This window comes from Eleginops maclovinus, chromosome 12 (assembly GCF_036324505.1).
Source record: "Eleginops maclovinus isolate JMC-PN-2008 ecotype Puerto Natales chromosome 12, JC_Emac_rtc_rv5, whole genome shotgun sequence".
In the NCBI taxonomy this organism is placed as follows: domain Eukaryota; kingdom Metazoa; phylum Chordata; class Actinopteri; order Perciformes; family Eleginopidae; genus Eleginops; species Eleginops maclovinus.
The window spans coordinates 24570069-24581969 of NC_086360.1; the positions used below are offsets into that span (position 1 = coordinate 24570069).

The 11901-nt window shown below is 41.5% G+C and overlaps 2 protein-coding genes across 4 annotated transcripts; both read right to left on the reverse strand.

Annotated features, from left to right (window-relative positions):
• Positions 1-201: 201 nt before the first annotated feature.
• entpd4 (ectonucleoside triphosphate diphosphohydrolase 4) lies at positions 202-6826 on the reverse strand. Of its 3 annotated transcripts, none has more exons than XM_063897659.1 (13): positions 6683-6826; positions 5820-5947; positions 5537-5731; positions 5246-5451; positions 4951-5101; positions 4737-4840; positions 3843-3902; positions 3592-3716; positions 2805-2971; positions 2400-2724; positions 2144-2229; positions 1884-2045; positions 202-1305 (listed from the first exon to the last, which is right to left on the reverse strand). In XM_063897659.1, exons 2-13 carry the CDS (start codon positions 5825-5827, stop codon positions 1071-1073), a joined length of 1824 nt encoding a protein of 607 aa, XP_063753729.1. In that variant the 5' UTR covers positions 5828-5947; positions 6683-6826; the 3' UTR covers positions 202-1070. The 3 variants fall into 3 exon arrangements, with proteins under 3 accessions (XP_063753729.1, XP_063753726.1, XP_063753727.1); XM_063897656.1 differs by having other exon boundaries at positions 3568-3716; XM_063897657.1 differs by having other exon boundaries at positions 3568-3716; positions 6679-6798.
• Positions 6827-7890: 1064 nt separating this feature from the next.
• Positions 7891-11615, reverse strand: si:ch211-214j8.12 (uncharacterized protein LOC100000539 homolog). The gene is made up of 5 exons (XM_063896528.1): positions 11506-11615; positions 10658-10949; positions 10381-10547; positions 8922-10120; positions 7891-8634 (listed from the first exon to the last, which is right to left on the reverse strand). The coding sequence occupies exons 2-5, from the start codon at positions 10905-10907 to the stop codon at positions 8241-8243; spliced, it is 2010 nt and encodes a 669-aa protein (XP_063752598.1). The 5' UTR covers positions 10908-10949; positions 11506-11615; the 3' UTR covers positions 7891-8240.
• Positions 11616-11901: the final 286 nt, after the last annotated feature.

The window sequence follows — 11901 nt, forward strand, 5'->3', positions numbered from 1 at the left end:
TTTCATGTATGTTTTTTTTACTGATTTATAAAATGTCAAACTTGTACAGTTAGACAATTACTCAAAGTATTTCAGCATTCCTAAATATCATAAATGTTGGTGTTTACCCTTTATTTATAGAACAACCACCACCAATTTCAGATTTACTACAAAGAAATACAATGTTTGATCCGCCCCTTGTGAAAAACAACCATACAGGTATACCATAAAACCTTTATTACTGAATTCTAAGTGACAACAATTATTTCGCATTCATCTGTGCAAACATTACACCATAGACCATTTCGTATAAATAATGGGGCATGTACCTACATTTACAATCCCCTCACAGCAGTGATATGACAGCTTCTGAAAATGAAGCCCAACGTAAATATATGCCACGGTATCCGACTTCAAAAGTCAAATGACACAACGTCAGAATTTCAGCAGGGCTTTAGGAGAGACTAATTATCTCTCAAGAAAAACAAGACGTTTGTGGAGCGTTTTCCCAACAGTGAGAAGACATGTATTGCACGAGTATAGCGTTTAAAGGCTACTTGTCCTGTTGAGAGGAAACATTAGGAATGAACACAAAAACCATTCCAGATGGGATGTGTTTCTCAATTGCATTACAAACTCCTCATTCTGATAATTATATTGCATTTGAGTTTCCTTTAGCAATGGCAAGTGCTTGTACCATAAACCAACTATAAAAGAAACACAAAGAGATAAGATCCTATGAATAAAAGGCATAAATAAAAAGGCAAATGTGTGTAATTTAGACGCCATGTTCATATTTGCTAGTGAGCAAAGTACCGTTGTGTTTGTCTTTTTTGGAAATGAATAGGAGAACTCAAGAACAGGCAAGAACGTGGAGGAAAGAAAACACGTCATAAGTGAACAAAATAACATTAACATCATTATTTTCATGGCTCAGGTAAGCCGGAAGACTTGTGCAAGATCTTCCTCATAAGTCCAATTTTTACTACAATCTCGGTTGCAACTCGGGGAGCAGACTTCAAACGCTCACCCAACAAGCAAACACCTCAAGGGGATTTGCTTTGCAAAGTCACATCCTGTCAAGAGTTAGTTCAGAGAGTGATGGGGATTGTGGGTGAGCCGAGACCCTCTTCCAGCCACGGCACAGAGGAGGGGGTGCAGTGCTGTGCAGCGCGCCGATGGATGCGCCGGAGTCGCAGCAGGTACAGCATGATAGACAACACGACAATAAAGAAACAAGCCAGGAACAAATAGTGGTTGTTGACAAAGGAGAAGCTGTGCCGCCAGTGAGAGTGCACTCCTTTTAGACCTTCCTGCTGGATGTCCCTGAGAGAAGAAAACAAAAAAATGCATATTAGACCTGCAGATAATGTTCAGTTCAGGGCCCTCCTCTTGTGTTTAGGTCAAGAAATGTTGCTTTGATGGATAGATGTTTTGCAAGGATGCCTTGAATTAATGCTAAGGGTGCATGCTCTTTATTTCCGCCATGTGGGACGAATAAAGACATTCTGATTATTGTCTCAGTAACATGTACAGCTAAAACCTGCAAAACTGCAATCTTATACAAAGTAAGCTGGATCAAGAGCAACCAGTCCATCACTAAATCACAAATGTGTCAATAATGATGTTAAGATTAAGCATGAGACCGTGTTGTTTCAGTAAGGATTTATTTAGAACCATATTCCTCAGATCTCCCTCTTGTTGCTAAATGCTGTAAGGCTTTGTGCTTTGCTCATTACCAGACAATCCTGAGTACTGATCATTGTTTTTGATCCACTCAGGGTTAGCCATGTGCTGTTATCAAAAGACTTAGCCAATCATTCCTTCACTTACATGGTAGAACAGAGTATAAACAATCATTACTTAAAGCTTAGTAAGCTGACTTGACGGTAAAACTAACTTACCGTAAAGGCAGAAAGCGTGTCCTGTAGAGGATAGCTCCAAGCGTCCATTGGACCTCCTTATCGTAGACCAATAGAGCGGTCTTCAGGTTTTTATAATTGGCTGGGAAAGAGAAGCCTGAGTGCAAAACTTCGTGCATCCATGCTGATTTAAAACACTGGTACCTGCAGGAATAAATAGAAAAAATGGATCACTGATAATGAGTCCTTTTAAACAACTGGTAAGTGCAGCTCTAGCAGAGTTGCAATCCTGCGGGACTTACTTCAGCCTGTGAAGATCAGCATGTGTGGCGTACAAGCCGGAGTCAAAGCGTTCCTTCAGGGTCTTCCACTGGGTGGAGCAGTAACTCTGTAAAGGTTTAATGACAACATCAGGAAAGGTTTTCGGTAGTAAGACATCAATAAAAAGTACCTTTGGCCATTGTTCCAAATGTAAACAAAAGGGAATAATGAGTTATAATTTCATTTACTTGGCTTGGTCACTGGTTTGAGTCCCAGTATGGACAAGAAAAGATTTACCTTAGCAGCCTTGGAGTATTTGGAAGAGTTATAATCCCCGCCCATGCGCAGCACGTCCTCGGTGCAGTAGTAGAACTCGGAAAAGCCGTAGAACTGGCTGTTGTTGTAGTTGATGGCCGGCTGGTAGATGCCGTTGAGGGAGGTCAGGGTCTCGTTGGTGCGGTTGAGGAACGGCTGCAGGATGTGTCGACACTGGTCAAAGTCTCCTGTGCCTCGCAGATGGAGCTTCTCCTTGGATGAGCCGATCTCATCAAGCAGGTCTGCGGGGAGACACGGGTCGAGGAGAGGAGAATCTGCCGTCTCACCCACATGCTGATCCAACAGCCTGGAGACATCAGTAACACAGTGTAAGTGAACACAGTACGGGGCATTAAGAGACATTTTCAAGATGATTGTAGGTCTCACTTGTTTCGAGTGGCAGTATTTCTGATAACAGTTTCCTCATATCTTTGGCGGGCTGCATTTCCTCCAAAGCCCAGGAAGGTGGACACATAAACACGATAAACATGCTCTGTGCGATGTGCGTCACACCCTAAGTTAAACTCGGCCAGTAAGTTCTTGGCAACTTCCTCCTGGGGAACAAAGAAGAATCAGCATGGGAAACCGCATGATGTACCAATCTATAACCCTTTGGGGTTAATTATTTAGAAATGACATGCAACATCAATTTGTTATTACAGCAGATCACACAAGTTAAAAGACATATTAGGTAACATTTGATATTGTTATGTGTAGTATAATGCATCTCAAAGCATCAAAGAACAGAGGCTGAAACTATATTAAAAGAAAATTCAATTGTGCATCATGTGGTTTAAGGAAATAATGAGAGTAAAAAAAGGGCAACTAGTGTATGCCAAACCTGCAGAGCAATCACTACAACACAAAATAAATCACATTTCATTTAATGATCTTTACAAAGATGACGTATACTTCTACATGTATGACTTGGCGTTCTCAGCCTGTTCTCCTGCTCAAGAGTCATGCAGCAGGCTTACAGTACGCCTTCTATAGGGATGAATGGAGAGCAGATCGTCTCCAGGGGATAAAATGATGCATACAGGGTTTTAAACCAGGGAATGACAGAGGTTGGAAGGAGGGAGAAGAACAGAAGGTTGAGTGACAAAAATCAAAAGGCAGCACAAAAAAATAATTGGTTGTGGATAATAACCTGCTGTGGAGAAGCAAAGCTTACAGTTTTGGGCACTTCGTATGCGATCTGTGTGGAGACCCCGCCCATGTCCAGGACTCCGGCGGTCCTTTTCCTCACCAGCGCCTCCTGCTGATCACTGACATTCACCTCCACTACAGCTTCCCCTTCTTGACAGATTGACAGGAGAGAGGAGTGGAGAGTCAAGCAGAGCAGGGATATCACGTGTTTCTAGATATACGTTTGGGTGGTAGACTTTTTTTAAATGTTGAAACACCACATGCTCGTTTACTTACCGTTGTGCACATGGTTAAACCTTCCGAGGACAAAGTTGATTCCAATCCATGCATACACACCTAAAAACCAAAAGAGACAAATTGTTTAAATTCAGTGGTTCTCAACTGGTCCAGCCTCAGGACCCACTTTTTCCAAAGTTTTGAGCCACTGAAGTAATATATATAAATTACTATAAATTGTGGAGAAGGGTAGATAGCCCCCATTGTTCTGTGGGTCAAAATGAAAGACAGCCTACACATTTTTTTCGTTATTACATATTTTTTTTAAACAGTAAATCACATGGATTCTCCGTGGGCACTTGCACCAACATGCCGTAATCTTGATTCTGATTGGCCAGCAGACTCGAAAAGCATCAGCAAAGATGTTTTATTGAGAAGATGATCAAGACGTGACAGAAGTTTTCAAAACCATTTCTGTTTTACGACATTTGGAGTCAAACCGCCACTGCACGCACAGCATTAGAAATTCCGGCCTTCAAAATAAAAGTGGCCTTCAAAATAAAAGTTTGACTTTTTTACGGTTTTTTTTCACTTGCTTATCTGCGACCCACTCACAATGGGTCCGTGACCCACTTTTGGGTGGCGACCCACCAGTTGAGAACCACTGGTTTAATTAATATCTAAATGTTTAAGCAGCATCTTCAAACTTGATATACTTTAAATTAAGATAAGCAGTACAGTGTAGAATTCAAATGCATGTTATTTGTTATTTTTGACGAATACATTTATTTCCAAGCCAATGAAATGGGGAAGCAAAACTGTGGCATTGAAATAAAAAACAACACAATTCAAATGTTTTATAAAGTCATTCATCTAAATATAGTTACAACTGCAACACATTTCAGTTCACCATAGCAATTTTAATTACTCTCTCGTAGTATTCCTTTCATTTACCTTCCTGTTTTCCAGAAATCACTTCCACATGAGAATCGGAGAAGAGGAAGTTGAAGTGGACCGGGATGTCAGTCCTCAGATCCTCAAGAAGTGCTTCTTGTTGACTGAGATTGAACAAAAGCAGAAACTTTATGAGAAAAAGTGTGGTGTATAAAACATATCCACTTACATCTGGTGCCACTGGAGTGATGATGATCATTAAGTCCGACAGTACCTTTCAGGGAGGATTCTCATTCCAGCTGTGCACAGGATGTACAAGGGGGTTTCTTGGTGTTTATTTTTGGGAATGTGTTGGGCTGCAAAGCTCAGCAGCGGATAGATATAATCACTGGCTTTCTCAGGTGTTTTAGCCAATTCAGAGATACCTACAAAGAAAAAAGACCAACAACACATTTTATCTTGGGTATATAATCAGCTAGCATTTTGTGTTTTGCATTCAAACAAACAGTGCTAACACTGAAGTAATTCTTACATATTGTACATAAAATATAGTTAAATATGGAACTAACCTGGTTTGATTTTCATGACCACGGATTTGCGGTGTTGATCTCTCATTTGCCGAATGTCCAGCAGTTCATGGGGATTACCATTATGCCGGGGCCAACAGTACACAAAAACCCTTGAGCCACTGCTGCCACAGTCCACCACCAGGCCGTAGTTCAAATCAGGATTACTTGTATCTGTTGCATCCACATCAGTCACCCTTGCCAAGTGCCTTTCGGATAAATAAAAAGAATTGTAAATACAATACCGCCTGTGTTTAATATAACAACGGATTTGGGGAGCAGCCGTTAGTTTACCGGTGAAAGTGATTTTCCTCTCTGATCCAGCTGGCGTGCCCCTTTGAGAGAAGCAGCAGGTATAGCAGTCCAATGAGGCAGAGCACCAGGCCGATGAAGAGCAGCTGTCTGAGGGAAGGTGTCAGGAGCCGAGGAACAAACAGGGACGACAGGCTGAAATGCCACGAGGCTGGGAAAAGGCACGAAAAGCTGATCCTGCCAACAGATAAACAAGAGGAGTCTGTAAGAAAAGCTTTAAAAGGAAACAGGTATGAGAAAGTTCATAATAAATCTCCATTCCCACCTTCCCATGATGCGGATTGTCTTCTACTTTAGTGCAGTTGGATTGTAGATCAAGAATCAGTCTGCTGAAGATGTGAGATGTGGCATATTCCACGGCTCCATCCCGTTTTCCTCACTTGTCACCATGACCTTTTTAAGGAGAAATCTCAATATGTTAAACATCTGAGGGGCAGAGCTGGCAGAAGTACATCATGAGTAAAAGTAAAAGTTCCAGAGAGTAGGAATACTCGGTTACAAGTCTTGCATTCAAAACCTTACTAAAGCAAAAGTACACACGTATTTGCATCAAAATATACTCAAAGGACCAAAAATAAAAGTACCCTTTATGCAGTTTGGCCCATTTCAGAAAAATATATTATATGTTATGATTATAATGGTTGATGCAAAAGCTGGTAAAAGGTGCAGCTAATTTGATTAACTGTGTCTGCTGCAGGGAAGCTTGTGAATTTACCCCACGTGTAACTAAAGTCTTATTTAAGTGTTGATTATATTTCACATTATTAATCCAAATCTTAAATTACTTTACACTACTGTCTGAGGGTTTGTTATGAGACTGGCCTTAGGTTGCACGAAGCAGTCAGACTAGTTATCATAATTGGACAGAATGTTCTAGCAGGGTTGGTATGTCTTGTTGCTGCTTGAAATTACATATTTTAACGTATTCAAACAGAAATCAACCCGATATAATGGACGTTAGAGAAACACTGTAAAGATTAAGTGCGTAACGTCTGTGGAGAGTGACTATGCTAAGTGTTTGGCAGTAGCATTGAGCTAAAATAGCTAAAATTAACACATTTCTACACATCGTCAGCGTCAGAACAGTACAGCTATATATTCGTGGCATTTAAAAGTTGACATACTTACTAACTCATAAGTGAAAGTCCCTCCTTTTTCGGAGAAAGCGACATTTCCTCGCAGCCAGATGCTAGACGCTGGCTAATGTTTTAGCGAGTATGTGGCAGGTCTCCGGTGAGTGACGTAGTTCTGACGCGGTGCGTTTGATTTTCGTCTCCGCGTTGCCCGGATATCAAGCAGCAAAGGGTAATCCCCACACCGCCCAACATTACTTCTTCTTCTTTTGTAGTTTTACGGCAGTTGGCAACCAGCTTTATAGGTGCATTTCCGCTACCTACTGTATTGGAGTGTTATTTTAATTTAATTTTTTTAATGTTTAAATGAAAATGCTATATTCTCTTTATTAATTCAGTTTGCCTTAAATAATATGAAAGTATTCCTGACCCAATGTCTAATATCTCCCCGAGCGATGGTTGGTTGACCTCCTTAGTGTCTTTCTTGTCTGTGTTTTTCACAACACACCACAACATGTTCTACTGTTTCCTCTACCTGGCAGTGTTCACATAATCCTGATGGATGTTTCCCTACTAAATGTAATTTTTTGTTCAGTCTTGTATGTCGTAATCTTCTACCTCGGTCCTCCTCTTGACTGTCCTGCCTCTGTTGATTTTTGTCTGTAATGCATAAAGATGTGGTCCTGTGTTTTTCCTGTGTCCCAATTACGTTGCCACTCCTTGAGGACAAACCTTTTTGTTATTTCTTTTGCCTCAGATTTAGTGAGTGCAATTTTCATTACTTCCACATGTTTGACAGCCTGCTTGGCTAATTTGTCTACCATTTAATTTCCCTTAATTCCTCTGTGAGCTGGTATCAATGGTATGAATGTGGTCTCAATATTCCTACTCTTTAATCATATACCCAACATTACTTCTTCGTATTGTCCATTTAATTTCGGGTAGCAAACAGGATAAAGATGCACCAGCCCCACCTGGTAGCTGGAACGTTGATCAGGAAAATAATAAGTGCGATTATCTTTTTCTGGGGAAGAGGTGTTCAGTTAAACTTTTAAAAGTATTTTAAAATAAACTTGACTTCCCAGAAAATAAAATAAATCCAAAATCAATTCTATATTTTGATCAGGCAATACATTTATCAAACACAATGTGCCAAATAATGCAAAAACAATGACGTCGTAAAACATTTTTCATACTTGAGGTCTTAAGTTTACTGAAAGGACATAATTCAGCGTTATTCCACATAAGAGGCCTGAAAACTGCTGAATTCATCATCAGCGTAGAAAAAACACGCTAATCAAAATATTTATTTGAATCACAATGGAGAAGATACAGTTTGGAATTGATTTAATGCACTATAAGAATGAACTGTTTTGATATTTATTAAGTATTGAAAACATACTTAAAAATGTCAGGGCAAAGACAGCCTCTAAAATCAATCTGTGTCTGTTGAGAAATAGCAAAAACTATACACTGGCATTGTAGTGATAAACGCTGAAATACAAATGTAATTGACCCTACCTAATGTGTGTATATTTATTTGACTCATTTAAAGCATTATTCATCCACCTTTAACACTGCTACTCCCATATTCGAAGCTGACCATCTCTTCACTACAACCAGACAACTTGGACTTTACTGGACATCCTGCAGTCCACCATTTCCAAGTTACTGATTTGCCAGCAGTAACTCACATCTACATTCTTAAGTCTCTTGCTTCGTTGCATAATACTTTTCACTGTTATCACCTCCACATCAGTCCGGGGCATGTCAATGCGTTGTACCTGTGCGAGCGGCATGGGAGGTGAGTCTGTGGATTCTGCAAAGATGTGCTGGTCCAAGTCCAATACGCTCAGTACATCCTGTAAGACGCAGTTCAGAGGGCAGGGCAGGGACACCAGTGAGATCTTCTCCAGTAAAGGAGAACCAGCCAGGAGACACTTGAGCACTTTCTTCAGGGACATCCAGGACATGACAGGCTTCATTTGGCTGTGCTCGTAGGAGAAACTTCAGAAACAATGAAAACACAAAAAGAGAAATGATTTGAACATGAAGTAATAGTACGTTACTTTAGAAATGTAACATCAGTTCTTCATTGTTTTCTGCTGCAACTTGATTGGATGCAGTCGGACTGGTTCAGACAAAGTGGATCTGGTGGTGAATTGAGTGTGGAAATGATGTGATTTAAAAGCACTGATTGATTTGTGCCATGTTTAATATTCAACAATTATCCAACAACTCAAGGGTCAACAGTTTCTAGTGTACAACCTAGTGTAACTTTAAAGTACCCTTACTTGAGTGTGAGAGAGCAGAGGTGAGGCAGCTGAGGAAGATCCCGCTCTTCTCGCTGATTCTCCTGATCTTCTTCTTCCTGCGGTGTGGTGGGAGGCTCTGCAGAGATGTGCAGGTCTCTGAGTCTGGGACAGGCCTTGATGACTTCCAGCAGAGGGGTGTGAGGACTGGTTTTCACCCCCTCCAGGGTGAGAGATACCAAGGAGGAGCCTGCGACCTGCAAGGCAGTAAGGAGATCCACCAGAGGGCCTGGGTAGTGCACTGTGAGGCTCTGCAGCTGGCCTGAACACTCCTGCAGGCCTGCAGCTAACACAGAGCCCTGGCTTCTTCCTCTAGTATCTTCACCGTCATCAACATTCACAGAAATGGAGCAGAGGTTGGGACATGCATGACTCAAACTGTCCAGGGAGTCACATGATAAGCCCTTCACGTCCTTCAGGCGCAGGATCAGGCGTTCATCACCTGACAAAACTCTTCCTCTGCCTTTTTCCTCTGCTTGAGAGCAACTTGGCCCTTCATCTCTACTTGCTTCTTCTTCATTTTCACTACCATACCCTTCCCACAATGTCCTTTCCTCTTCATACTCATCTTCTTCACCTGCTGCTGCTGCTGCTCCTTCGCTCTTGTTCCTCAAACTGTCCATACTCTTCCTCTCCCTCCATAGATCCAACAACTTGGGCACTCCTTCTCTGTCAGTGAACTCTTCTGTCTGTGCAAACTGTTTTTCCTGGATGAGACAGCAGGCCTGTGCAAGACCATCCATAGCCACTCTCTCCAGGAATGGCAGGGAGAGAAGTAGATAGGCTGCTGCCGCTACAGGATCTCCCTCTCGTTCCCCAAAATCAATGTCCAGAGCCAGCAGACTGTAAAGGGGAAGAGGAGACAGGGCTAAAGAGCAAGATGAGGAACTGGAAGAAGGGGATATAGAAATGCAACCAGGTGACCTACAAGGACAGCCAGAGGGTGAAAAGGAAGCCCCACCACCAAGAGAAAGTAGTGCAGCCGGGGAGAGGAAATGACAGCGCGATATGTCCAGATGGCGCAGGAAACGACAGCTGTGGGCAATCGTCCTGATGACACATCTGTCACAAGGTGTACCGACCAGGGAGAGTGAGCGCAGGGCAGGAAGACAGCCGAGGGTTTCAGACAGGACCTTAGAGGGCAGCTGCTGGGCTCCAGACAGGTCCAGACTCCACAGACCCTGAGACAAAGACAAAGGCATTATAGGACTAATAATAGGTGAAGTGGCTAATCCTGGGATTGAATTTTTCCAAAGAGAGGTAAGGTGAGGGTGGCCATCAAGCTGTTTAGTTTAACTTTAAAAAAAGATTTATTAAAAATAAAGTCTGGCAGTCTTATCACTATTCTGTTTAAGCAATCAAAAGTCAAAAATAATGTGTCAAAATTTGAATATACATATAGAAAATATAACCTACTGTCGAAATACAAAAGGAATCTGACCTGGCATCGTGCAACAATGTGGGTAAAGAGGCTAGAGTTGACCAGGCCAGGACACTTCTCCAGAGAAAGGCCACGGAGTTGGGGGACCAGCAGGAGGTGAAGGGCTGCCCGGGACATCTGCTTTCTGGAGCACAGCAGCAGCGTCAGCTCCTCCACCAGCTCACCCGCTATATGGAGGGAAAAGCATAGAAAGAATAGAGATGGACTGGGAAATATTTTAGCAGGACTAGAAGTGATTAATAACTCTGAACTGAAACTAAATCCCTCACACACTCACGCAGTACGTTGAAAGGCCCCATGATGAATCTGAAGGAGTAGTGATCCAGGTAGTTATCGGCGTAGTCCTTCACCCACACTTCCTTCATGTTGTCTGCCAGGCTCAGCAGACACAGCCGAGTCAGTGAGAACACAGAGCCGTCTTCATCCGTTTTCCTGCAGCTCCCCATCCACTCTTTATTTCTCAACCTCCTGCGACCGGGCCCAGCTTTGACCCCGGCATATTTACCTGAAGCCCGAAACAGAGGCATTTCCAGACAGGACGTGGATGCTGGATCTGTGTGTTGAGGGGGCTTCCAGGAAAAAATAGTGGAAGAATAAAACATATGTCTTAAAAAATGTTAAGGCTTTCAGATTTACAACTCCAATTTTCTCTTTTCTTGCAATTTACACAATGCTTCTTAAATTGAATAGCGTGTTAAAAAATAAATAAGGGAGAAGGGATCTTATTTAGATTGAAAATAGGATCACAGTTAGTAGCCGCATGCAATCAATACTGAGGGGTCAAAGGTATATGATAATCAGCAAGATACATTTTGTTGTATTGTGTTATAGACTTTATTAATCCAACATTAAAGTGACACATTAATGCATTACATTATAAACCAATTACATAATACATATTATTCTGAAGTGGGCATTTCTGCATAATGAGTAGCCTACTTGAGTTTTGTTTTTTTAATCTCAGTAGTCTGTTTAGATCCCCACTGCTGTTCATTTACTTAAATCAGCTAAACAGAGAGACACAGTGGTAACTTACTTCTGTATTTACTACTGAGGTTAGAAACCGTAGACCGAGTAGAAGACACATATAAAGATAGTACTATATAGTATTGCTTTAAGACCTACCTGCTGAATCACCTTAATTTCAATAATCTCATACAAAAAAGCCAGGAATGTAAAGAGAAAGTCAAGTGTTTGGAACAATCTCTGCTCAAAGTGAGTTACAGCTGCACTTCCTGGTTATGGTCAACGACTATTCCGGCCCTGAGTTTTGTCTTTCAGGCACAACTTTTTTTAATTTAATTTTATTCAGATAGCCTTAAACCACAATCGTGTTCAAAATCCTAAATCAAGCACACATATCTAGTCTGTAATATTAAAACATTTATTTCTGAGGCTTACCAGATGGGTAGTATCTTTCTACTCAGGGATATGCAGTTTTAAAAACGTCTTACAAACAGATTGTTTATTATGCATTTCATTGTCGGTTTTTTCCCCTCCATGTCATTTACTTTGTAGACA